The 24,836-nt window shown below is 41.5% G+C and overlaps 1 protein-coding gene across 3 annotated transcripts in view; it reads right to left on the reverse strand.

Moving 5' to 3' along the window:
- Positions 1 to 20,425: 20,425 nt before the first annotated feature.
- Positions 20,426 to 24,836, reverse strand: part of EDEM3 (ER degradation enhancing alpha-mannosidase like protein 3) — a 46,661-nt gene continuing 42,250 nt past the window's right edge. For all 3 annotated transcript variants that reach the window (XM_048860330.2, XM_048860328.2, XM_048860331.2), the window contains one exon: positions 20,426 to 24,328. In XM_048860330.2, the coding sequence (XP_048716287.1) occupies positions 23,922 to 24,328 (407 nt within the window). In that variant the 3' untranslated portion in view covers positions 20,426 to 23,921. The remainder of the gene's footprint in view (positions 24,329 to 24,836) is intronic.

Genomic DNA, 24,836 nt, shown 5'->3' on the forward strand with positions numbered 1-24,836 from the left:
CTCAGCAAACAGTTCTGCACTTGCTCAGCCTCTATGGAAGCTGAAAGCTCAGTCTGTCAAGCGATCTTATTATGCAATAAAAACACCTACAGTGAGAAACACTCAACTTCACCCCAACGTGGAGAAAACAAGGATCCATCTAGCTGCCTGCTTTCTAGGACAGGCCCATTGATCATAACTAAGGATACAATTTTGTCATGGAGATCGCGGAAGTCACGGAATCCGTGACTTCCAAAGACCTCTGTGACTTCAGCCCCAGCAGCGGTTCCCTTGCCTCCCACAGTGGCAAGGAGCTGTGAGGTACCCCCGCTGCCTGAGGCAGCAGGCCCCCCAAGCTGCCGCAGGCAGGGGGGGTACTCCACAGCTCTCGGCCGCCGCAGGCAGGGGGATCCCCGGCCGTGGTGGCTGGGGGACCCTGGTAGCTCCCCGGCTGCTGCCACAGGGCTGGGAGACCCCACAGCTCCCCACCTGCCACGGCAGCAGGGGGACCCTGGCAGCTCCGTGCTGCCAGGGCGCAGGGGGACCTCAACAGCTCCCCTACCGTGTCAAAGCAGGGGGATCCCTGCAGCTCTGCACTCTGGCGGCGGCAGGGGGATTCCTGCATCTCCCCACCGCTGGGGAAGGGGCAGGGGGACCCTGCAGCTCTGAGCCCCCACGGTTGATGCGGGCCCTAAAGCTCTCAACCACCCCGCAGCTGCCCAGTCCCTTCCCATTTTATCATAGATATTTGTAGTAAAAGTCAGGGACAGGTCACTGGCTTCTGTGATTTTTTTCATTATTGCCCATGACCTGTCCCTGACTTTTACTACAAATATCAGTGAAAAACCTTAGCCTTAATCATGACTTTAAGGGTGGTTTCCATTAGAGACCCCTGTTCTGAATTGCTGCTAACAATAAAAAAATTATCTTTCTGACTTGGCTGCATTATAGAAGTTTAAAAATCATCTACTTAACACAGGTGAAGGATGCACTGTCCAGGAGAGACATACTAGGTAGTTGGAAGCAACTACAGTGGTCCTCCTTAAACTAGCCAGTTGCCTTGGAAAACTAGGTTACATGAACCTCAGTAGTTGAGGTATTATAGATACTGCCTATGCTAAATCTAGGGAACACAGCAAATGCAATGTAACTTTTGTAAGAAAAAATTAGCTAAATTGTAAAGATGACAACTGTAGTTAAGAGTGACACTCATCCCAGCATACAAGGGCACATGCACCGCTTAAGGAGGGAGCAGGAGGGACTTAAGTGGTACATAGAGTCTTGAGGGAAATATCGGAGGTGAAATGTTACTAAATGCATACTGGTTGGTTCAAGGAGCATACAAGCGCCATTTGCATATTAGCTATATCCAGTTGTCACTGTCTATTTCTGATTTAATGGCAGGTTGCTATGTAACAAGGTAAGAATCCTACTGTCTCTTTACTCTGTCAAATTGACTTGATTCCTCTGTGCCGTTGTATGATATCATTCTGGGCTCGTAGCTCTTTAAAATCCTTGAAATTAACAGTGAAGTAGACACAAATGAGTTTATTTTAAGATTGATAATAGTGACAGTTTCACCTTAACTGGTCCATTAACATGAGGCATTTTCCTGAATCTGTTTTAATCCACTGTGCTAGGCACTGGTTGAGTGTAATACAAATGAATGTATAACTCTAATAATTAGCATCTTGAATCACTATCAAGCTTTTTTCCTTCAAGGGTTTGAAGGTGAATAGCTCTGTGTTGAATAGAAAATATGTCCTTTCTGTTCAAAACATCTTGAAACAAAAAGGTTTAAAATGAGATTGTGGTTAAAGCCTAGATAAATACATGGAGACTGAACGAAATTCTCAGTTTCTAGCATTCTGTTATTGCATCTATTAATAGCCTGTTTGAATGAGTCATATGGAGATGTATTTATTCACTGAGCTGGAGAGAGCAGCTACCTAAAATAGATGCTATGTAATTTTTTATGATGCTGTAATACCAATGACATCATTTTACAGAGATATGTTATTGCCAAACTTAGCATAATTAATGCCAAAACCTACTCTCTGTTATATAAAATATTTATGGAAATATCTCCTGTCCCTTGTAGTGGGACTATATCTCCTTCCACTTTTCCCATAGCTTCTTTTCTATTTTATTTTTTTAACTGGACAAAATATTTCTTGAAACCTTTTCCCTAATTTTCCAAAACTCAGCTTTACGGTGGAAAAGGATGTATAAAAATCTCAAAAAAACCCCAATATTGTCTATTATGTAGATGCCACCAATGTGAAGAAGAGGGCCACATGAAAAAAATCACAGACCCATGTATTGAACAGTACAGTATCTACCTTTAAACACCTCACCTGCACTCTTCCCACTAATTTATTTTCCCTAGTGTTGCTTCTAGTATTGCAAACCTCTGCAGAGCTTCAAACAGCTGTCATTTAAATAAAAGCCCCAGATGATGATCTTTTTTGTCCCAAAGAAATTCTTAATTTTACCTCAACACACATTACGCAAAATTTAATTGTATCTCAACACACAACCCAAAATACAACAATCGAGGCAGGCAAAATTCAGTCCTAGAGCAGGGACTGGTTCAAGTTCCGATATTCTGTGACCCATTAGGGCTAGAAATGGTTGACTTATGCCATGGAAGAGCTGAGCATTCCTAGCTCCCTAATGAGAGAGACCGCACTTGCTTCTAGCCCTGGAAGGTCCCAAAGTGATTTTTTTTTTTAAGGTCAACAATCACATTATATATAGAGACAAGCTATTTGTTTTTTTTTTATTATTATTTTAAAACTGTTATTGGTTATAATTTTCTTCTCCTTCTCTCGCCTGTACAATTTCACTCATAATACACAGAGAACCTGGTTTTCCAGACAGTGGGACATGAAACTCATTACCAAAACTGTTGTTAAACCACTGTAAAACATTTGAAAAGGTCTTTCTGTAAAATGTTGTATTCTGAACATATGAGGATGTGGAGTAAAGGTTGTGTTAGCACTCGTTTGGGATGGCCTGCATAATTCACTCGTGGCTTTGCCATGTGGGTCCGTTCCACTGCTCCAAACTCCCCCTGCTAAAACATGTATGCAATCATCTGTTATACAGAATATTGTTATTGTGTGTGTGTGTGTGGAGTATGTAAATGTACATGTGTGTATGTATGTAGATATGTATGTATGTAGATATATATGTGTGTAAACACATTGTTTAGCCTTTGTTAATCTTCTTAATGTACAGCCTTCCTTGAGCCTTAAGGTCCCAATTCAGCAAAGCACTTAAATACGTGCTTACATGATTTGCTGAACTGAGGCTAGAATGAACCCTTGTGTGTTAGTGCCTTTGTTAGCCTTCCTATTGCATATTTCCCAGCATCCAAAGGTTAATAAAGACGAATTATCCTACATCAGTGTTTAATATCTTGATTGAACCTTTCTGTAACAAACTGTTTTATAGAGGCCATTTGAGCACGACACATTTATTAACGTTAATTTTTTTTATAGGGCTTAGCATGGCAGTAGGACTCTTGCACCGTCAAAGCCTGGCTAGGTTTCCCCCCAAAGTTTAGTCTGTTGCAGAGCTAGCTGGCTGGCTTCACAGGAACCAGGATACAATTTTTCATGAGAACACCTCATTCCACAGGATGTATCCACAGTGAAAGAATTCAGAGTGCCTCTCCCTTCTCTGTGTTGTACTGAAGTAGTCTTTTGTTTCTATTCATAGACAGGGCAAAACCCTGTCTTGTTGTAATATTCCTCTTTTACCCTCAAGAGGTTTCAGTTGTTTGCTGTTGTCTCTGATGGTTTTCCATTGAAAGTTTTGGGACTTAGCAATGCTAAACAGTTGAGCCTTGCATTGCATGGCCAGTTATACAGGACTGATGACAACTCCCTCCTGCTTGAATGTGCCATCAACAAGACATACTATCCTTCTGGTGACTGTTTACTCCAAATCCATACAGGATTCTTTCAATATAACTAAATTATTCCTTAAATATTACCCACATATGCATCTCACAATGATTATGAATCTTGACAAGTTATGAGCTTTCTGTAGATACTTTACATGCTCCTCTTTATGCATAAATATCCCGTAAGTTTGGTGCAGTGAGTTTGTCAGATCTGAGGTGAGAGCTGTTTGCAAAGAACAGGGGACCCTTTCCCTCTGTGTCACAACCTCCCTTCCTGTTTTATCACCCAGCTTCACCTCCCCTTCCATTCATGTAGCAGCCCTGTGGCAGCTACAGCATTTGTTTACATGGCAAACGTAATAGTGGGAATGAATTTGAAAGCAATCTAGTGTCTGAAGTCAGGAAGAGGGCTAGAGTACTGTGAGTAACAAGTGCTCTGTGAAACACCACTGATTAACCTCAGTTACTGACCACAACATTTCTTCCTAAATGAAGTCCCAACGTGACCAGGTTCCCATTTATTTGTAACTTGGTGAACTAATATCCTATAGCAAATCCCTTATCAGTTATCAACTGTACTATATTGATTGATACATCTTAAAACTGGCTGTTTTGCTATTAAAAACTATTCTCTGTTCTCTTCTATAGCACCTTTCATCTGTGGACCTCAAACCACTTTTCTGGCATTAATTTAAGCTTAAAACACATGATGTAAGTAAATATTATTATTCTCATTTTATGGATGCATACATTGAAGTATAAAGAGTTTAAGTGAGTTACCTGTGACCTCACAGGCAGTCAGTGGCAAAGCTGGGATCCAGAAGTCCTGGCTCCTAGTTCTGTGCTTTAATTACTAGATATACTGCCTTATTAATGTTCTCTTGTCTCTGTGATCAAGTTCAGGGCTTCCTTGAGGACTCAGATGTTTTCCTAGGATTTTGATTGGAAAAGAATTTGCTTTGGTCTTTACAGGCTGATTTCTTATTACTTCAGGAACGGTGTGGTACTTTGGGAAGTAGACAGACAACCCTGTGGCTAAATGGGTGCCACATAAAAAATAATTTGCTACCTTATATTTTCAAGTGTCTGACCTTGTGTGTAGTGATCATCTCAAAACAAAGAATGAAATTACAATCACACACTGGGGGCCAGATTGGGGAGCCTTTATGCGAGAGTCCCACTGGGGGGGGTTACAATCTGGCCCTGGAGCCTCTACAATTTCAGTTGTTTTCAGTAGACAGAAATACAGCTGCCTCTTCTACTCTTATAGCAGATCAGGTTATCATTGTAATGGCAGAGAAGGATGGGCAATTTGTGACAGGAGCAGAAACCTCTTAGTTAAATAATATAGAATCCTAGAACTGGAAGGGGCCTCTAGAGATCATCTAGTCCCGTAACCTGCACTCATGGCAGGACTAAGTATATCTAGATATAATGGATAAAGATGTAATAGAGAATTATTTTAAAAACCCCAAAATAAACAAAAAAAACACCCTGAAAACACAGAAAGCTAGTTCCCTTTGCAAATCTGAATTCTCAAAGGGCTAAGGGAGGCCATTACTAAGGACAGAACACTCCATATCTCTTACAGGCCTCAGATCTTTGGGGGCTTTTATTACTAATTTTTGTGGGGGCGGGGAGAACTGGATCTTGCTGCATATTGGCTTAAAGTGCTCTCCGATAACCTAAAGTCCAATTCTCTACTTGCTGCTATTGTTAAATAAACTTTTGTACAGTATCAGAACTGGGGATGCAAAACTGCAACAGAAAGCAATTTGCCATAGGACTTTATACATCATAAATTAAAACTACTGATAAGTTGCTGAACTGCAAGAATGAAGGAAAGAGAGAGGATCACAGAGACAAGGATTGAGGGAAGATGGGGAAAGGAAGAAGATATTTGTAAGGAAGATGAAGTTTAGGAGAGGTGTTGCTCGTGCTGTTCCTAGGACTCCTAGGCCTTGATCCCACACACTCTGAAGTCCAGGAAAAAACTCCGATTGACTTCAGTGGGCTTTAGATCAGGCCCTTTGTCCCAGACATCACCAGTGTATTTATGATGTGTATTATGGTAACACCTAGAGATCGCAGCTGAGATCAGGGCCTTGTTTGGCTAGACACTGTGTGGGACACACAGCAAGAGATGATAACATTGCCTTGGAAAACTTACAATCTCAATAGAGAAGACAAAGGGTAGGAGGGTGAACAGGGCCACAGCAGTGAAGTGACTTGGCTACAGCAGGTTGATGGCAGAGCCAGGAACAGGACTGAATCCCAGTTCACTGCCCTATACGCTAGACCATGCTGCCTCCCTAAGAGTATTCCCTGTATACAGAAAAGGAAACGGAGGTAGGGATTATAAATATTCATACTTAAGGTGACCATACATCCCGTTTTGGCTGGGACAGTCCCTTTTTTAAGCCCTGTCCTGGCTGTCCCAACTTTTTTGGCAAAATGGGCATTTGTCCTGTTTGCTCTTGCCAACTGATCAAAAAGCATACTAGAGGAACGTGGGAGAGGTGAGCGGTGACGCCAGCCTTGCACAGAGGGGGCGGCAGGGCTTGGGCAAGCAGCGACAAAAACCCCAGCCTCGCACGAGATGCAGGCAGGGCTCAGGCGAGCAGCGATGCCAGACCCGCGGGATGGGGGCTTGCGCAAGCTGCTTGGGCCAGCCCCACACGAGTGGGGGCTGGGGGAGTTTGGGTGAGTGAGTGACTGGAGCCATCCCCGTGCATGGGGAAGTGGGAGTGGGGCTTGGGCAAGTGACTGAGGCCATCCCTGCACGCATTGTCCCATTTTCCCTTTGGGAAATATGGTCACCCTATTCATACTCCACCTCCCACTAGAGTTGTTATGGAAGGTTTTGTTTGGAGCAGATATTCACTTTCTGTGTGTGTGTGTGTGTGTGTGTGTGTGTGTGTGTGTGTGTTTCCAGCTGAAGAACAGCCCCTTTGGGCATTGGTTCATTAGAAAGGCATCAGGCACTGAGGAGTCGTCACCACCTTTTACGCCACTCTGAGCTTTCCTTTAGTCTCCTGTCCAAATAATGAACAAGACTGGCCCCGCGTAGCTTGTGAGAGTTGACAAAACAGCTTGCGTGGGTGCTCTCAATCTCAGAACATGAGATACCCTCTCAGCTAGAAGGACTTTGTGGCAGTTTTCAGTATATTAAGATAGATGACTCTTTTGTAATTAAGAAAAGCTACTAAACTTTCCCAGGTGAGCTAGATTCCACACCAGTATGCCCAGGATTGTGTCTGATTGAATTACCAGGGTTTTTAATTTTTCAGATAGGAAAAAATCAGAATAGAGATTAGAATGAAATGTCCATATTCCACATTAGCATTGCTTGTCTCGTGCGATTAGCTCATTCAGCAGGACCTTATATAACTTCAGGGAGATGGAATTGACACATTGCAGCATCTTGGGGGGGAGGAAGGGAGTGAATGGTGCTTTGAGTCAGTCTACAAAGCTGAAGCAAGGCAATGGAGGAGAGTAGGGAATGAGGATGCAGCTGCCTCTGTTTTGCTTTGTATTTCCAGTGAAATTTTTTTTAAATGTTCTGATTCAAGCCTCCGGTCTAGTTTCACCATCTGCTGGCTAGAACCCCCAAGCAGAGCTCTGAAGCTGGCTTCCCAGTGCTACGCTCTCTCCCACGCTGTTCTGACTTCAGCTGCTGGGGAAGGTTTTTTTAGTACACAGAACACTCTTCTTGGAGGGAGTGGATTTAACCCTGTCCCGTTCTATAAGCGGTGAACAATCAATCAGAGGAGCCTCAGCATTAAGTGGGGAGGGAGAGGGCAGAGCCAGGAGATCAGTGTCAGGGTGACACATAGCCCAAATCACCAGCTTTTTGGTGGGCAGCTCAGCATGGCTGGGGGTGGGGAGTGAAGCATCTCACCCTATTTTGTGGGCAGGGCTCCTTTCAAGGGTGTCAAACCCCTGGCCTGCATGGTGAATTTGTCACCTGCGTGAGACAATCGGATTGTGCACAATCTAAACTATTTTTTTTAAATGCATGTTTCTGGCCCTCACAAGTGCAAAGATAACCTGCCAACCATGAGCTGAATGTAACTGAGGGAGTGATGTCTGCCTGAGTCTGCTGACAGCCTGAAAAAATGTCTTTGAGAAGTGGGGACTCCTCCGTCTCTTTCAGTCACACTGGGATGTAAATTGTGATGCCCAACAACAATACTTTAATGTCAACATTTAACTATTGCATTATAGATAATTTTAGAGGATGAAATGGAAAGGAGAATGGGAATTGTTGCAGGGAAAGAAGAGCAGAGGGAAGACTAAAACAATGAAGAGAGAGACAAAGGGCAGAAACAGTGGGGCTCCTAAAAGCAAGCATATTTTCCTATTCAGTGACATAAGCCACTGAACAAATAAGTAATAATGGAAAGTTCAGTTATTTCAGCCTTCATCTTTGTGAAAACTTCCCTTTGTTACATCTGCAGGAGAGCCACTGTAGATGCATAGTCCGAAATTTATACCCTGGACCAATGGACCATAATTAGAAATGGAATTCAGTCCTCGGGACAGAATGAGTTTGACACCCCAATCTAAAGTAGCTAGGCAAGCACACTATTCCCATCACAGTTTTATCTGGGTACCTGGGCTAGAATAGCATCAGCTGCCACTCTGCTAGAGTTTCAGGCCACTAGATCTGCCTAAACATGGCTGTTGAACCTACCTTCTGCTCCCAAATAGCCTCTCTACACCAGCCTGATTTGTGGTTCCTGCAGATCCCCATCTCCCAAAGTAATATGCAGAGGGCACAGAGGACCCTTGAATGGCTGCTCTGCTAGTGTCCCCCGCTGCAGGTGACTTGTTTAATGTGAACATCCTTGTTTAGCCCCTCTGTGTGGTTATTTCACCCGCACAATCTTCTCTCCTTGTGTAGAGTAGGCTGAGTGTATCTAGTTAACATTCACCCTGAGTGCTCCACTGTTGAGCTGCTGTTTCATCTCTATTCATCTCCCTATTGTTTCATCAAGTTTTGTGGCCAACGCCCTGCCAGCATTTTCATATCTTGATTCCAGAGTGAGACTGAGCAGAAGGTTGTGTGCTTGCCTGTTAGTTCCTCCCTCCACCCCAGTGTAGCATAATGGAATAGTGGCTTGTTGCTATTTCCAGATTATCTGAAAGAAATGTCCTCTTAACACTGGGATTAGTTGTTCTGAAAATGTTATGGACTCCTCATGCTCTGGCTGTTTATCAGATTGCAAACTTTTCTGCACTGTTTCTGAGTAAATTTGGGTAAATTTTTTTAACTAATTTTAATCCACCCTCTCTTTCTGAGAGGCATAGGTTTGTGTATGAATCTTGGGCAGATTTCTTAATTTGAGGGCCTCTGAATAATTTTCTTCATATCTTCCTTCGGCATGTTGCTTTATTTCCATTTCTGTCCATCCCTGATAAAATTCTAGGCTGTCTGCCTTTCAAAAAGGCTGTTTCTGTTGAAGCAGCTTCACTGTCTCCTCCACATTGGCGTATTAACTCTCTGTGACTACGTTACTTTGAGCAATTTCTGATTGCCAATTTCTTTACATAATCTTTCTAGTGCAGCAGCCTCTCTTTACTACACATTATCCACATGTGTGTGGTTTACTTTTCTCCCTGCACCAGTTGTTCTAATAAGTTTGATACTACTACTTTAGCTGAAGTCCAGCTTCAGCACCATGAAACCAATGATGTACCTGAGATGCATCGCTGATATTTTCATGCTCTGGACAGACGGCTTAAACTCCATCATAGATTTCCATTAAACTCTCTCTGGAACACTCGCACACTAGCATCTACTTCCTGGACACCACAATCAACTTCAACAATGGAATCCTACAGACAACCAAATACAAGAAACCCATGGATCACCACACCTTTCTTCACAAATCCAGTAACCATCCCAAACACACCAAGAAATCTGTTATCTATAGTCAGGCGCTCAGATACCAAAGAATATTCTCCAAGGAGAGAGTTTGGGTTATGCACCTTAACACACAAAACCATCTTCACCAAATAAGGACACTCCACCAGAAAAGTAGATCGCATCATGGATCAGGTCATCCAAATACCCCAAGAGAACCTGATTCAATATAGAAATAAACCCCCCTCCTACCTCACACGCCTAGTTGTCCCCTACCACCCCACACTGGAACCCATATGGGTTATCATCCAACAACTGCAACCAGTACTTGATGAGGAGCCCTTCCTGAATGAAATCTTTCCTGAATCCCCTCTTCTGGCCTTCAAACAACCCCCAAGCTCATCATCAGAAGCAAGCTCCCCACAGACCAGGACACACCAACTCAAAGCGGCACCAGATGCTGCCAGAACAGCAGATACAAAACTTGCAGACATATCTCCACTGCTACAATGGTCAACACCCCCCACACCTTTTAAGATCCATGGGTCCAACACATGCCTATCACAACATGTGGTATACCTCATCCAGTGCACTAAATACCCCAGTAACAACTATATGGGTGAAACCAGACAATTACTGGGTTCTCAAATGAACTTCCACAGAAAAATGATAAAAGACAAAAACACCACATCACGGTGAACACTTTTCACAGAGCACTTTCTCTGTCTGACCTATCAGTCCTCATCCTCAAAAGAAAGCTGCACAACACTTTCAAAAGATGAGCCTGGGAGCTTAAATTCATAACTCTGCTGGACACCACAAATCATGGACTGAACAGAGATAATGGATTTATGGCTTATTACAACACTCTGTAACCCACAAACTCCCATTTTTGTCCTATGACTGCCATAAAAACTCCATGGCCCACCTGTGCCAGAATAACTGGTTTTCTGCATATAAAAGCCAGGGCTGGCATTGGGGGTAGCAAGCAGGGCAATTGGCAGGGGCCCCACACAACAGGGGCCCCTGCAAAGCCAAGTTGCTCAGGCTACTGCTTCAGCCTGAGGTGGTGGGACCGAGGGCCTTGGGCTTCATTCCCATGCAGTGGGGCTTCGGCTTTCTGCCCTGGGCCTCAGCAAGTCTAACACAGGTCCTGCTTGGCGGATCCCCTGAAACCTGCCTCCGGTCCCCTGGTTCGCAACTACTGCCTCAGAATATGTGCTAGCTACTTATGCTAAACAACCTGTTCTACCTTGCATTTAGCTGAGATGCTGGAAGTACCTTTCCCAGGATCTAAAGAAGAGCTCTGTGTGGCTCAAAAGCTTCTCTCTTTCACCAACAGAAGTTGGTCCAATAAAAGATATCACCTCTCCCATCTTGTCTCTGTAACATCCTGTAACATCCTGGGACTGACATGGCTACAACCAAACAGTTGAGCTGGTCTGTTGTTGCTGTGTAATAATAGCAGTAAGCCTCCACTGGTCATCTGATGGGTTCTTGGCGGGAGCTCTTATCCCTAAAACCCATATAATGAAATAGGGAGGCATTTTTGAGCTGCCTTTCATTCCGAATAGTACGTTTTTCTCTGCACAAACATCAGGTCACTCTAGATGGAGAATTCTCACTGTGGGTTCAAGCTTGGAAGGCACTGAGCACCCTCCACTTCCACTGAAGTCAAGGAGCATCTGGCAGGGTCTGAATAAAATGCAGTGGCTCTTCCTTGTGTGTGTCTTACCAGGCTAGGTGGCTAGCTATCCTCTGAAGGGGTATTTGGCATTTAGAGAATTTTTTTCTTCTCTCTGTTTCATACCTGATGGGCCTTTAAATAAATGAATTTTATACTTATGTGAAAATCTCCTCTCCAGGAATTGTAGATTGATGGGAAGGATTCCACAATCCTCCTGGTTAGTAATGGGCCACACAGGAGAAAACTCTTCTAGCCAAAAGAGATTCTCTTAGCCCCAGTGAGATGCCTGGACCTTAGTCCTCCGTTTATTGGCATATCTGTAGAATGAAGTTAGGGGATAGAATTTATCAGGGATGAGTCTTGCCATATTGATTCTTGGAGAAGTGCTTTTGTGAGGAGTCTAAGCACCAGTGATAGTTAATTGTTTCTGCCACAGGCAGATTAAATCAGGCCCATGTAATTGTTGTAAACTCCCTTCCCAATAGGGTGGTGGAATAGGTGAGGTGTTGCTGGCTAGTTGGGAGCTGTGGGGAGTTACAGGCTTGTATACCATCAGGTTTCCTTTGTGGCACCGCCATCCCCAGTAGCATGAAGGCTTTTTCTGGAGCAGGGTGGGGTTGGGGCACACTCTCTACCATAGCATGTATGGATCAGCAGCCAAAATGCGCTGCGGAGAGGAAAGGGGAAGGATTAATTTTCCTTCAACCCTTGTGTAACCCATCTGCACAAAGCTTGTTTAACGTAGGCTTTGTGCAGGGGAGAGGATTTGAGCCTTTGTGCCTAGACTGACTCACAAATCATCCAGCTGAATCCTTGAGAATGCGCCCCTTGTTTCTTTACAGGATGTTTGGTTTGTTAAACTCCCATGCAAGACTGAACAGACTGTTGAGAATTTGGAACTGATTATTAGAAAAATGCCTTCAATGCAGAATCAAACTAGTGCCACGAATTCCACGTGGCTATGCATTCATGGCTGTTCACTGGCAGTGAAAGCCATCATGTTGTCCTAAGTCTTGTGTAATAATCTCAAAGTTGCCGGTGTTTCAGCCAAGCTTTGGGCAATTGGTTACTGATATGCAAACAACTGTAAGTCTCCTTCAGCACCATTTTGTACCTGTAGTAGAACTAACTGTTTTAAGCTGCACTCTTATACTATCTTCCTAGTATTAGTATTCTAAAATTAAAAAATCACGTCTCCTTTCAGAGGAGAAGTCTGGCTAGTGGTCAAAACAGAGCATGGGGAATTGGGAGGTCTGCCTCCCATTCCCACCACAACATGCTGCATGATATGTGGCCCTAACTCATCTCTGCCAGTATACCCATCTGTTAAATAGGTACTTAAAACTTACAGATCTCAACAGCCTGACTCTTCTAACGACCTGAGATCCAGCAAGCTGCTGGGCACCTTCAACGCGCAATGAAGAAAATGCACGTTGAGGGCCCCTAGCACATTCCGTGAGCTGGCCATACACCGCGTGCTAATGAAGAATTATTTTTTTAGATGGCATTTTATAAGGAATTTTAGAATTAGTCTTTATTTTTGGATTTAAATGTGTGAAAGTTTAGTGCAAGCTAAAGGGTATATTCTAGATCAAATACAGAAAATTATCCCAAAGTAATCTAAACATCTGACTTAAAATGATAAAAGCATAAACTGTTGGAATTGTGGCGGCCACTCTGTTAAAAGAACTAAGAGATGTGAGAGAGACCCTTCTACCAAAACCAACATGCCTGTAAATAGAGCCACTTCATATTTATGAAATACTGGTTTCTGTCAATATTGTACACAGATCGTACAGCCCTGAGTTGGGCGAGAAGTCCCACTGAAGTCACTCATGCTCTGCAGGGAATACGGGCTGCAGGACTGGGCCTTTGTAAGTTATCACCCAAATTATGTGCTCAGTATCAAAAGTAATTTGTTTTGTGAAATCAAAAAATGCTCACTGTTCTGTGACTGGCCCCTAATGTTTTCTTTCTCTCTCCTTGTTCTTGTCCAAGTGAGATTTTTGCATTTTTATTATTAAACAATAAAAATAAAGGAAGTGAAAATAACTTCCATGGCCATTACCCCCAGTTCACCTACAGAGCCTTGGCAATGAGGACTCCACTGCATTTCACTTGGTAATGAAATGAATGGGTTGGTTTGTGCGGAACACCTGCCCTCTACTGGAGGAAATATCAAATCTGCTGCAGTCGCTGTTGCTTTCACTAGACTAGAGCAGTGGTTCCCAAACTAGGGTTCATGAAATGTTACAGGGGGTTCTTGAAAAAAAATTCCCTTATAGCGGACAGAGCTGTCCCTAGGGATCCTGGGCAGCATAGGGCCAGCAACCGGAGCCCCTGGACTTCCAAGTGCTAAGCAGATCAAAGCAAGCATATCTATCACACTGGGGAGATTTAAATGTCAAGACTCTTTGTAATAAATGGAAAGGGAGGTGGATTTTTTTGCTGTTTTTAAAATTATTATGAAGAACACATTTAAGCTTTGTTGTAATGTGCGTGGTTTGCCTGGACTGCTCAAGACCTGAATGTTCGTGTAGGAGGAACTCTTCGAGTTGGCTTCTTAAAAACCTTGATGCTGTTTCACATCTTAAGGCTCATATGTTTCATCAAGGAGTATGTCTTATAACAGACTTATTCAAAGTGATACAAGCTACGAAAGTGAGATCTTGGAAGAGTGTTGCTGTTTTCATAATGTAATAAAAATACTGTAATGATAAATAATAATAAATAGTGTGTCATAAAAACACATTTCCAAGATCACTGCTTTTATAATTTATACTCAGGTAAAGGAGAAAATCCCTGGAAATATTCATTTTTAGGAGGGGGTTCACGAGACTTGACATTTTAGTGAAAGGGGTTCACAGGTTGTTATGGTTTAGGAACCACTGCACTAAAAGGATTGATTTATTGGGTAAAGCCCCGCATGGTTCTGATATGGCTGTTCAGTACCTCTGGTTGAGGTCTTGCTGTGGCAATGGGTTTTCGCAAAATTAGCCCGTTGTATCTAGTTACACAGAAGAATGACTAGTTTAAAAAGTTACTGTCTCTTTATGCAGTGTTAATATTATACAATGGGCAATAATTACTCACTTCATGATACAGTTCTGTGGTGACCTAGAATCCTATTTTTGACGTCTCCGACTCAAGGAATATTTCCAACACACCTCTGAACAACATACTAATCCACAGAGACCTCCCTACCAACACTACAAAAAGAAGGATTCTAGGTGGACTCCTCCTGAAGGTCGAGACAGCAGACTGGACTTCTACATAGAGTGCTTCCGCTGACGTGCACGGGCTGAAATTGTGGAAAAGCAGCATCACTTGCCCCCCAACCTCAGCCGTGCAGAACACAATGCCATCCACAGCCTCAGAAACAACTCTGACATCATAATCAAAAAGGCTGACAAAGGAGGTGCTGTTGTCGTCATGAATAGGTCGGAATATGAACAACAGGCTGCTCAGCAGCTCTCCAACGTCACTTTCTACAAGCCATTACCCTCTGATCCCACTGAGAGTTACTAAAAGAAACTACAGCATTTGCTCAAGAAACTTCCTGAAAAAGCACAAGATCAAATCCGCACAGACACACCCCTGGAACCCCGACCTGGGATATTCTATCTACTACCCAAGATCCATAAACCTGGAAATCCTGGGCGCCCCATCATCTCAGGCATTGGCACCCTGACAGCAGGATTGTCTGGCTATGTAGACTCCCTCCTCAGGCCCTACGCTACCAGCACTCCCAGCTACCTTCGAGACACCACTGACTTCCTGAGGAAACGACAATCCTTCGGTGATCTTCCTGATAACACCATCCTGGCCACTATGGATGTAGAAGCCCTCTACACCAACATTCCACACAAAGATGGACTACAAGCCGTCAAGAACACTATCCCCGATAATGTCACGGCTAACCTGGTGGCTGAACTTTGTGACTTTGTCCTTACCCATAACTATTTTACATTTGGGGACAATGTATACCTTCAAATCAGCGGCATTGCTACGGGTACCTGCATGGCCCCACAGTATGCCAACATTTTTATGGCTGATTTAGAACAACGCTTCCTCAGTTCTCGTCCCCTAATGCCCCTACTCTACTTGTGCTATATTGATGACATCTTCATCATCTGGACCCATGGAAAAGAAGCCCTTGAGGAATTCCACCATGATTTCAACAATTTCCATCCCACCATCAACCTCAGCCTGGTGCAGTCCACACAAGAGATCCACTTCCTGGACACTACAGTACTAATAAACGATGGTCACATAAACACCACCTTATACCGGAAACCTACTGACCACTATTCCTACATACATGCCTCCAGCTTTCACCCTGACCACACCACACGATCCATCGTCTACAGCCAAGCTCTGCGATACAACCGCATTTACTCCAACCCCTCAGAGACAAACACCTACAAGATCTCTAGCAAGCATTCTTACAACTACAATACCCACCTGTGGAAGTGAAGAAACAGATTGATAGAGCCAGAAGAGTTCCCAGAAGTCACCTACTACAGGACAGGCCCAACAAAGAAAATAACAGAACGCCACTAGCCGTCACCTTCAGCCCCCAACTAAAACCCCTCCAACGCATTATTAAGGATCTACAACCTATCCTGAAGGATGACCCAACACTCTCACAAATCTTGGGAGACAGGCCAGTCCTTGCCTACAGACAGCCCCCCAACCTGAAGCAAATACTCACCAGCAACCACATACCACACAACAGAACCACTAACCCAGGAACCTATCCTTGCAACAAAGCCCGTTGCCAACTGTGCCCACATATCTATTCAGGGGACACCATCACAGGGCCTAATAACATCAGCCACACTATCAGAGGCTTGTTCACCTGCGCATCTACCAATGTGATATATGCCATCATGTGCCAGCAATGCCCCTTTGCCATGTGGATTGGTCAAACTGGACAGTCTCTATGTAAAAGAATAAATGGACACAAATCAGATGTCAAGAATTATAACATTCATAAACCAGTCGGAGAACACTTCAGTCTCTCTGGTCACACGATTACAGACATGAAAGTTGGGATATTACAACAAAAATACTTCAAAACCAGACTCTAGCGAGACTGTTGAATTGGAATTCATTTGCAAATTTGATACAATTAACTTAGGTTACCTTGCATAATGACTTAGTCACTCCCAGTCTCTATTCAAGCCTATTTCCCCTTGTTTTTTCCTACACCCCCCTCCCCCCCCAGAGGTTCTTGTTAAACCCTGGATTTGTGCTGGAAATGGCCCACCTTGATTATCATACACATTGTAAGGAGAGTGATCACTTTAAATAAGCTATTACCAGCAGGAGGGTGGGGGGAGAGAAAACCTTTTGTAATGGTAAACACCCATTTTTTTCATGCTTTGTGTATAAAAAGATCTTCTACACTTTCCACAGTATGCATCCGATGAAGTGAACTGTAGCTCACGAAAGCTCATGCTCAAATAAATTGGTTAGTCTCTAAGGTGCCACAAGTCCTCCTTTTCTTTTTGCGAATACAGACTAACCTGGCTGTTACTCTGAAACCTATCACTTCATGTAGATAAGGAACTGCTGGTTATTACCCAGCTTTTTTTTAAAAAAGCAAACAAACAAAAACACCAATCAGTTAAGTTAGATTAAGATATTGTAGCTGATGAGACATAAAAGATGTTTTAGCTCAGGGGCTCTCAACCTCTCCAGACTATTGTACCCCTTTCAGGAGTCTGATTTGTGTTGTGCACTCCAAGTTTCACCTTACTTAAAAATGACTTTCTGACAAAATCAGATATAAAAATACAGAAGTGTCACAGCACACTATCACTGAAATATTGCTTACTCTCTCATTTTTACCATATCATTATAAAAATCAGTTGGGGTGTAAATATTGTACTTACATTTCAGTGTATAGTATTTAGAGCAGTATAAACAAGTCATTGTCTATGAAATTTTAGTTTGTACTGACTTGGCTAGTGCTTTTTATGTAGCCTGTTGTAAAACAAGGCAAATATCTAGATGGAAAACCTCTGCATACCTCCAGGGCTATGCATACCCCTGGTTCGGGAACCACTAAGAACATAAGAATGGCCCTACTGGGTCAGACCAAAGGTCCATCTAGCCCAGAATCCTGTCTTCTGACAGTGGCCAGTGCCAGGTGCCCCAGAGGGAATGAACAGAACAGTTAATCATCAAGTGATCCATCCCCATAGCTCCTTCTGGCAATCAGAGGCTAGGGACACCATTTCTGCCATCCTGACTAATAGCCATTGATGGACCTATCCTCCATGAATTTATCTAGTTCTTTTTTGAACCCTGTTGTAGTCATGGGCTGCTTTTTAATTCTTTCAATTAAAATTCCATCACTTGAACTTAAAAGAAGTGGGGCTGGGTCATATGGAGCTGTACAGGGAATCAAATTAAAGAACTCGTTACAACAGAGTACATGGTTCACTTTGAGTATTGCCTACATATATAGAGTCACATTCCTGAAAGTTTTATTAGCAGTCATCCTTGTGGAAGATCTAATTAAATAAAGACAAACAGCCACATAAAATATCAGATTCTGAAGTTATACCTAGAGAGTAATTGTGTGTGAAAGAAAGCTGTGTGATTAGAGCTGGGTAAAAAAAAAAATTCAGTCTATAGTACAGTAGATGGAAAATGCATTTTGTGGGGGCTCTGAAACTCAAGTCAGATCAAATTTGACAGTTTGGGCCAAAAAAATTTTTTTGCAAAAGTCTAAACTGTTTAGTTTGACCATTTGGAAACAACATTTCAATCCTTCACTTCACTTTTTGTTTTGAAAATTAGCTATATTTAAGCAAACATGAACACCCCCCAAAGAGAAATGAAAAACTTAATTTTGTTTCATTTCAGTTTTTTTCCATTTCTGGTGTGAAATTTTCAGTTCTGAAACCATTTTTTTTTTCTTACCAAAACAAATTTTTTTAGAAGGGATCTTTTGGTTGGTCCCTAAACTGAAAAATTATTTGCTCACTTCTAGTGGCAATTGCTTTGGCTCAGTGGCTTGAGAACTGTCACTTAATCAGCCCCTTAAATTGTAACATGTCTTGATGCAGTGTTACATAGCTATGGGTTTATGCCCATAAACTACAAATAAACAAGGGGACTTTTTAATTGAACAAAATCTACTAAGATAATAGCTCAGTGCACTCTTGACATACAAGCTATGTAGTTTAGGGCAGGTCTACACTGACAGCTGCACCAATGCAACGTTTTAAGTGAAGATGCTCCAATACTGATGGGAGAGCTTCTCCCATCACTGTAGTTACTCCACCTGCACAAGAGGCAGTAGCTATGTTGACAGCACTGTGGGTTAGCTTGGTAGGGCTGTGGATTTTTCACACCTCTGCAGGATATAGTTATACCCATGTAAGTCACTAGTGTAAACCTGGCCTTAGTCTTTGTTGGTAATTCTTGTGGTTTGGTTGGGAGGTTGAGACTGTTAGGTCATCTTATCCTCAGGGAACATTGTGCATGAGAACACCCATCAACTTAATAACCTTCCTCTCTGATGTCAATAAAACAGAGGATGGAGAGCTATCCTGAAAGGGTTTGTTTCATCAGTGTGTTGAGGGGTAGGCTTAAATCTTATAGGTGTGGATCTATGAACAGATGGAATGGCATGTCATAGCCTCTTGAGAAATCTTGTCACTGAACAGAGTGGAGTCTTAAACGGGAATCTGCAGTAGGCTGGACTATGTCAGTAGTAGGAGATGGAACAACAGTAGACCTAAGCTCAGTCTGGTTGCAGATGCCCCAGTAGAGAATCTTTCATTTTGCAGCATGGGTTTATCTAGAAGCATTACAGCTTCTTGGTAACTATTGTACTTACAAACCTGCCATGGCTTCAAAGAGCTGCAGGGATTTCAGGTCCAAGTGTAGAATGCTGCCTTTTTAAAAGTGAGTAGGCTAGAAATATGCTATGCATTAATAGCTTAAAAATAAGCCTTTCTACCTAGAAACTATTCTTGCTATGAGGAGCAGACTTGTGGGTCATAGTAGATTTGGAATACCCCATGCATCCAAGTCTTTGGCCTGTTTAATGACGATAAGGTACCATTCAATGAAGGATTGGAGTCACAGCAGCCAATCAATCAAACAGGCTGAGTTTTCTCTGAACAGCTGCCAGTTTCAAGCATAATGCTGTAGATAGATAGGTTAAGGATTTCAAAATCTTTCAGGGCTAGTTAAGAGGAGAGATAGTAGCTGAGGTGGTCACTGCATCCTGCGAGGAGGAGGAATGGGTTCCTACTCTCTTGAGGATTCAGTCTTCAGAAAGAAGTGCAGGGCCTATTACCACAGTTAACAGCCAGAATGGACTATTATGAGCATTTGATCTTACTGTCTGTATAATACAGGCCATAGACTTTTACCTAGTAGTTCATACATCAAGACCATTGCCCGTGGTTGACCTAAAGCTTACTTTCCAGAAAGACATCCAATCTTGACTGAGTCTTCATGTGATTGGAGACCCCACCTCATGTTGTTCCAATGTTTTAATTACCTGCATTGCTCAAATCAGGCTAGATGTGAGGCTATTTATCTTCTGTAGAACCTTGCAGGAGACCTGGGTTTGGGAGGTGGGGTGAGTCCCTGCTCTGTCTATGCCAACAAAGCACAAGGCCCTTTGCCAAGCATCTCCCTGGCACAAGCGAAGCGCTCTCTGTGTGTGTGCACACCATAGAAGGGTACCATGTGCAACATGATACCTTATTAGTCACACTAGTACTGAGTCCCTCTGGACTGAGACTAAAGCAGTTATTTAAACTCGAAGATGTACAGCTCAATGGCACTAAACAGCTAGAGGAGGTTGTGATTAGTTTCTCTGGCTGCCAGAAGGAAATGAGTGATGGGCCATGACTCCTTGTATATCCTTTGATACTGTGAGGGATGATGTGTAAAGCTTTCCAGAAGGCCAAGATGTGGATCATGCAGGCAATTCTTAAAGGAGTTTGACCAGAATATTTACATATTTTATTAAATCTTTACAATCAGCAATTATAATCCAGTACTCAATTATATACAAGGATTATATACATTTTAGCCCAGACTTTTACATCACAGTACACAGTTGCTCTTAGAAATATTGTATACACTTATCACCAGACAGTAAAACCCAACAGTAGTATTACAGCACCTGTTAGATATTTCATAAGTTACATCATAAGAAAATATATGGATGTAAATTGGGCTGGTAAAAAATCCTATAAAATCCAAACATACAATATTTCATTCACAGAATGTTTTTTTTATGTTCTGACTGAAGCCTTTGCATAAGGTGTCCTGTTAACATTCACTACAATCTTGCCACACACTGTTTCACTGACTAAAGCTAAGCCTTCAGCTAAAACCACGGTGGGAGGAGGAGGAGAAACAATGCTCAGTTTATTTTAAAACTTCATTATGAAACAGTAAGTGTAAATAGAGAATATTCCTTTAACATCAAAGGAAATATTAAATTGGCGACTTTAGAATTCTTATTCCCTAATGTAATTCAAACTCTTCAGTGTTCTAGTTAACCAAATAGAGCAGGGAAATATACACATGATATTGACTTAGTGATGCAAGAGGAATATTCTCTAAGCACAATAGAAGTTTTTAAAAATTTGCAAAGTACACTCTACTCCTCTCCAAAATTATCTTCTGTTCAATCACACATTCCTTTTGCTTTTTAAAATGGCATTAACATGTTACAGAAACTTTTATTGTATTTTTAGAGTGATATGAAGAGGTTAAAACTAAAGTCTATTTCCATCTTTATTAGGAAAAAGACAGTGAAAAAACCTGAATAAAATTGTCCCCTAATTTATCCTTTTTTCCCCAAAAGGTCTACTTTACCTGAATCAGTTCTGTAAACCATGGATCTATGGCCATCATAATCGCTTAAAAAAGGTAAAGTTAAAGTTAAACTAATCTCAAAAAAAGGGACAACATTTATCTGAGGTAGACCACCACACAATAGATGCTTCAAAAATTATATCAAGGGATTCTCTTAACAATCCCTCACTTCAGAGGATGGAATGTGCCTGTGTCAGAACTGTTGTGTTGGTGCTTACACTTAATGTAAGGTTAGTCAGTCATAAATGATTACCTTGTGGTGACAGGGAGAATTAGAGCATCAACTTCTAATAACGTTTCTAAAGACAAATTTTAGCATTAACAACTAAATCACTTTCTGCAGGAAGGAACTGAAAACTTTAGCTGTCATATTAAAAATTTAATTTGACAAACCTTTTGCTAATGTAATGACCAGAAAACCACTTTACATACAATCCTTAAAAATACCTAAACGAAGGTACTTCCATGGTGAGATCAGAGAATATAACCACAGAACCTGTGCAGCTTTTATTAGTGTAGCCTACATCCAGTAGAGTTAGAATAAAAACCTTCATTAGTGGCACCAGATTCTGACATTTGGAAATATCTAACTCCTTTTTAGAGTTAAGATTTCTGAACTACACCACCGTATGGTGCAACTGGTCACTTGCAGCCATATCATCTGTTGCCCAGAAAAACACACACTGGATTCTGTGGCCATACCAGGCATGCCTCAATTGCATGAGCTGGGCACCCGTTACAAAGGACACTTCAAAGATTTTGAGGAATAATCCCATCCTTTAAAATCAATCCCTCAGTCTAAAATGATGAAGTATTAAGCTTCAGCGCTGTACCAATATATTAAGCCCAAACCTCCATAGTTATTTGTGCAAAGAAATTAAAACTACATTTTAAAAGGACACTTATTCACTAGTTCCCTACTGCTTCACTATCTCAAAGTTAACTACATCTCTATTCAGTTAAATTGTCATTCAATTTCTGTGTAGTATTATGATTGACTAACATGCTCTCAAAGGTACTTGTGCATTTTGATACTCTTGAGAGCAAGTGTCACTGTCAGATTACATGTATACAACATTTGTCTGGGACTTGAAACCGTAGATAAATATACACAAGTACAATACAGTATGGCTGTACTGATTGACATTTGCATATTCGGCACATTTTAATCTCACCAGTAAAATGAAAGGTGCACTTCAGACAGGGATACATCTGTCTGCCATTATAAAGATTATATATAAATATAAAAACTTTCAGTTTTAGTCTGGTGCGTGATATAGGCAGTGTTAAGTCTCTCTTTGAAAAGGAAAAAACAGATTAATTAAATACTGAATTGAACCATAATTAACTAAAACCTGTGTCTATATATCAACTTAAAATAGATTTTTGGCAGTTTTAATTTGGACACAGTTAAGCTAACTGCTTCTTGTTTGCTTAAACAGATTTGTGGTTTAATTAGAGGATACTTCCGAAAACATGATAAATTAGGAACCAGGCTTACCTGTATTTAAAAAAAAAACCAAAAAAAAAAAAAAACCCAGATGCCACGAAGTATATCAATTATTCTTTGACTTCACATCACTAAATTTTGAATTATGGACCCAACAGCTAAAGGTAAACAGTTGTACTTCACTATTGATACTGGCTTTTTTGCCCAAAATGTTACAAATTTAAGGCTGACAGATATAGATCTTGTAGAGAAAACAGAAATTGTCATAGATACTCAACAGATGAGAATTTCAATTTTCAGAGAATAATAATGCTAAATTCTGTATATTAGGGTAGTTTTAAGCTTGATAGCTTTAAGCATGGAAGGCCAAAAAGGAAAAATTGTATTAAAACATGTTTTGCCCAATTTACCTTAATTCAAGTAACAATCTTCATAATCACTGTGAACCTTTATGTACTACTCCTCTAGTTAGCAAAGCTTTCTTAATTTTCCTAAGAGAGCTTCCTAATACAGCACATTACCTTTGGTTTATACAGCCTCTAGTTGAAATAAGAGCAGAAGAGGAAAAATCCAGGTCATCTTGGACATTCTTCAAAACAGATGGAAGGAGTGATGAGCAACACTGCTATATCTTATTAAGATATAAATGTCAGGACAAATTGAGCTGTTTCTAGCTGTGTTTTAAAGACATTACAGCTGGAAATGTCTCACAGTTGCACCTATTTCTCTCCATAAAGGCCTTTATCAGTGAAACTGAACCTTCAACTAGAATAGCCTCTGACTATTGCCTTCAAGTGCCATAACCAGCCAACAAGTGGTGTATTAATCCCATTACATTCAACTTCTACCTTTCTAGAGGCCAAGGCAATCTGCTCTCCAGAAGCCTGGAATGCAGAAATCTGATTAATTCCCTGAATGAAACCTTCTGTATTACAGCACCATGCAACAGAGCCATACAAACAGTTCAATTGCACATTCCCATTTCAAAACAGGAAAAATTAAAACCATATAAATTATAACACATGCTGGGTTTCTATTATCCAGGTGAAACCTGGTTGCTCATCACAATACTGAACAATTTCTAATTCTTAGATATTAGGGCCTCACTTTTACCCAACAAATTCACCATTTTGTTTATCCACAAATAAGTTATTAGAAGTCATAGTTCATCCTTTTCCATCATTTCAAATGCTTCTATATCTTCATTCCAATCTGCTAATATGGATTCCATAGGCTGTACTCTATTATCCCAATTAACATTGGAGCTGGAATCTCTCTCAGTCTGAGATTGTTCCCGAGGCTTGTTATCTAATTCTGTACTTTCTGTCTCTTGAACAATAGCCTCATGGATTTCTGTGATACAGGACTCCTGGTTTGAAATGGAAATGCTATCACTGTCTGCATCAGCAGGAGATAATGAATCGAGGTGAGTAACATCAGAACTTTCTTCTCCTTCAGGCTCTTGACTGACCAAGCTGAGGTCCTCAGATGCTGAAGTCGTTTCTGGTCTCTGCTTATGTGAATCATTTTCAGATGACTTCTGGTCCATGTTTTCCATTTCCAGATCTTTATTTAAAAAAAGAAAAAAGAATTTTGTAAGTACTTTCAAAAGGCAATTGAAATACACTAGGAAATGAACACTTACATTTTATTTTCAATTGTCTCCCTTGATCTTATTCCAGACCTCATGAAGGTTCAGATTTTTATTAGTATGGAGAATCTTAGTCCCTCGAGTGCTGTGTATTAAGCCTTTTGCAAATACTGTTTTTTAACTGTGAAGTTAATTTATCATTTGCTCATAAGTTTAGTCAATTCACGGTACTAGCATTTGTAGTGGTTCTTCAGGCTTACCTAGCAATGCTCTTATGTCACTGTTTTCTGCCTCTTAATCATGAGTGTACAGTTCAGCCCACCATGGCTCTTGTATTACGAAATTGGACTTTAGTGCAGCCCAAAGATCCATGAAAGGTAGTGTGTACAGCCACAAGGTCTTCATTTGATAAACTGGCAAAGCTATGATCTATTCTTTTATATTTAAATTCAGACATACTAATACATAAATCTGCATCCTACC

The sequence above is a fragment of the Caretta caretta genome, chromosome 8, assembly GCF_965140235.1.
Source record: "Caretta caretta isolate rCarCar2 chromosome 8, rCarCar1.hap1, whole genome shotgun sequence".
NCBI lineage: Eukaryota > Metazoa > Chordata > Testudines > Cheloniidae > Caretta > Caretta caretta.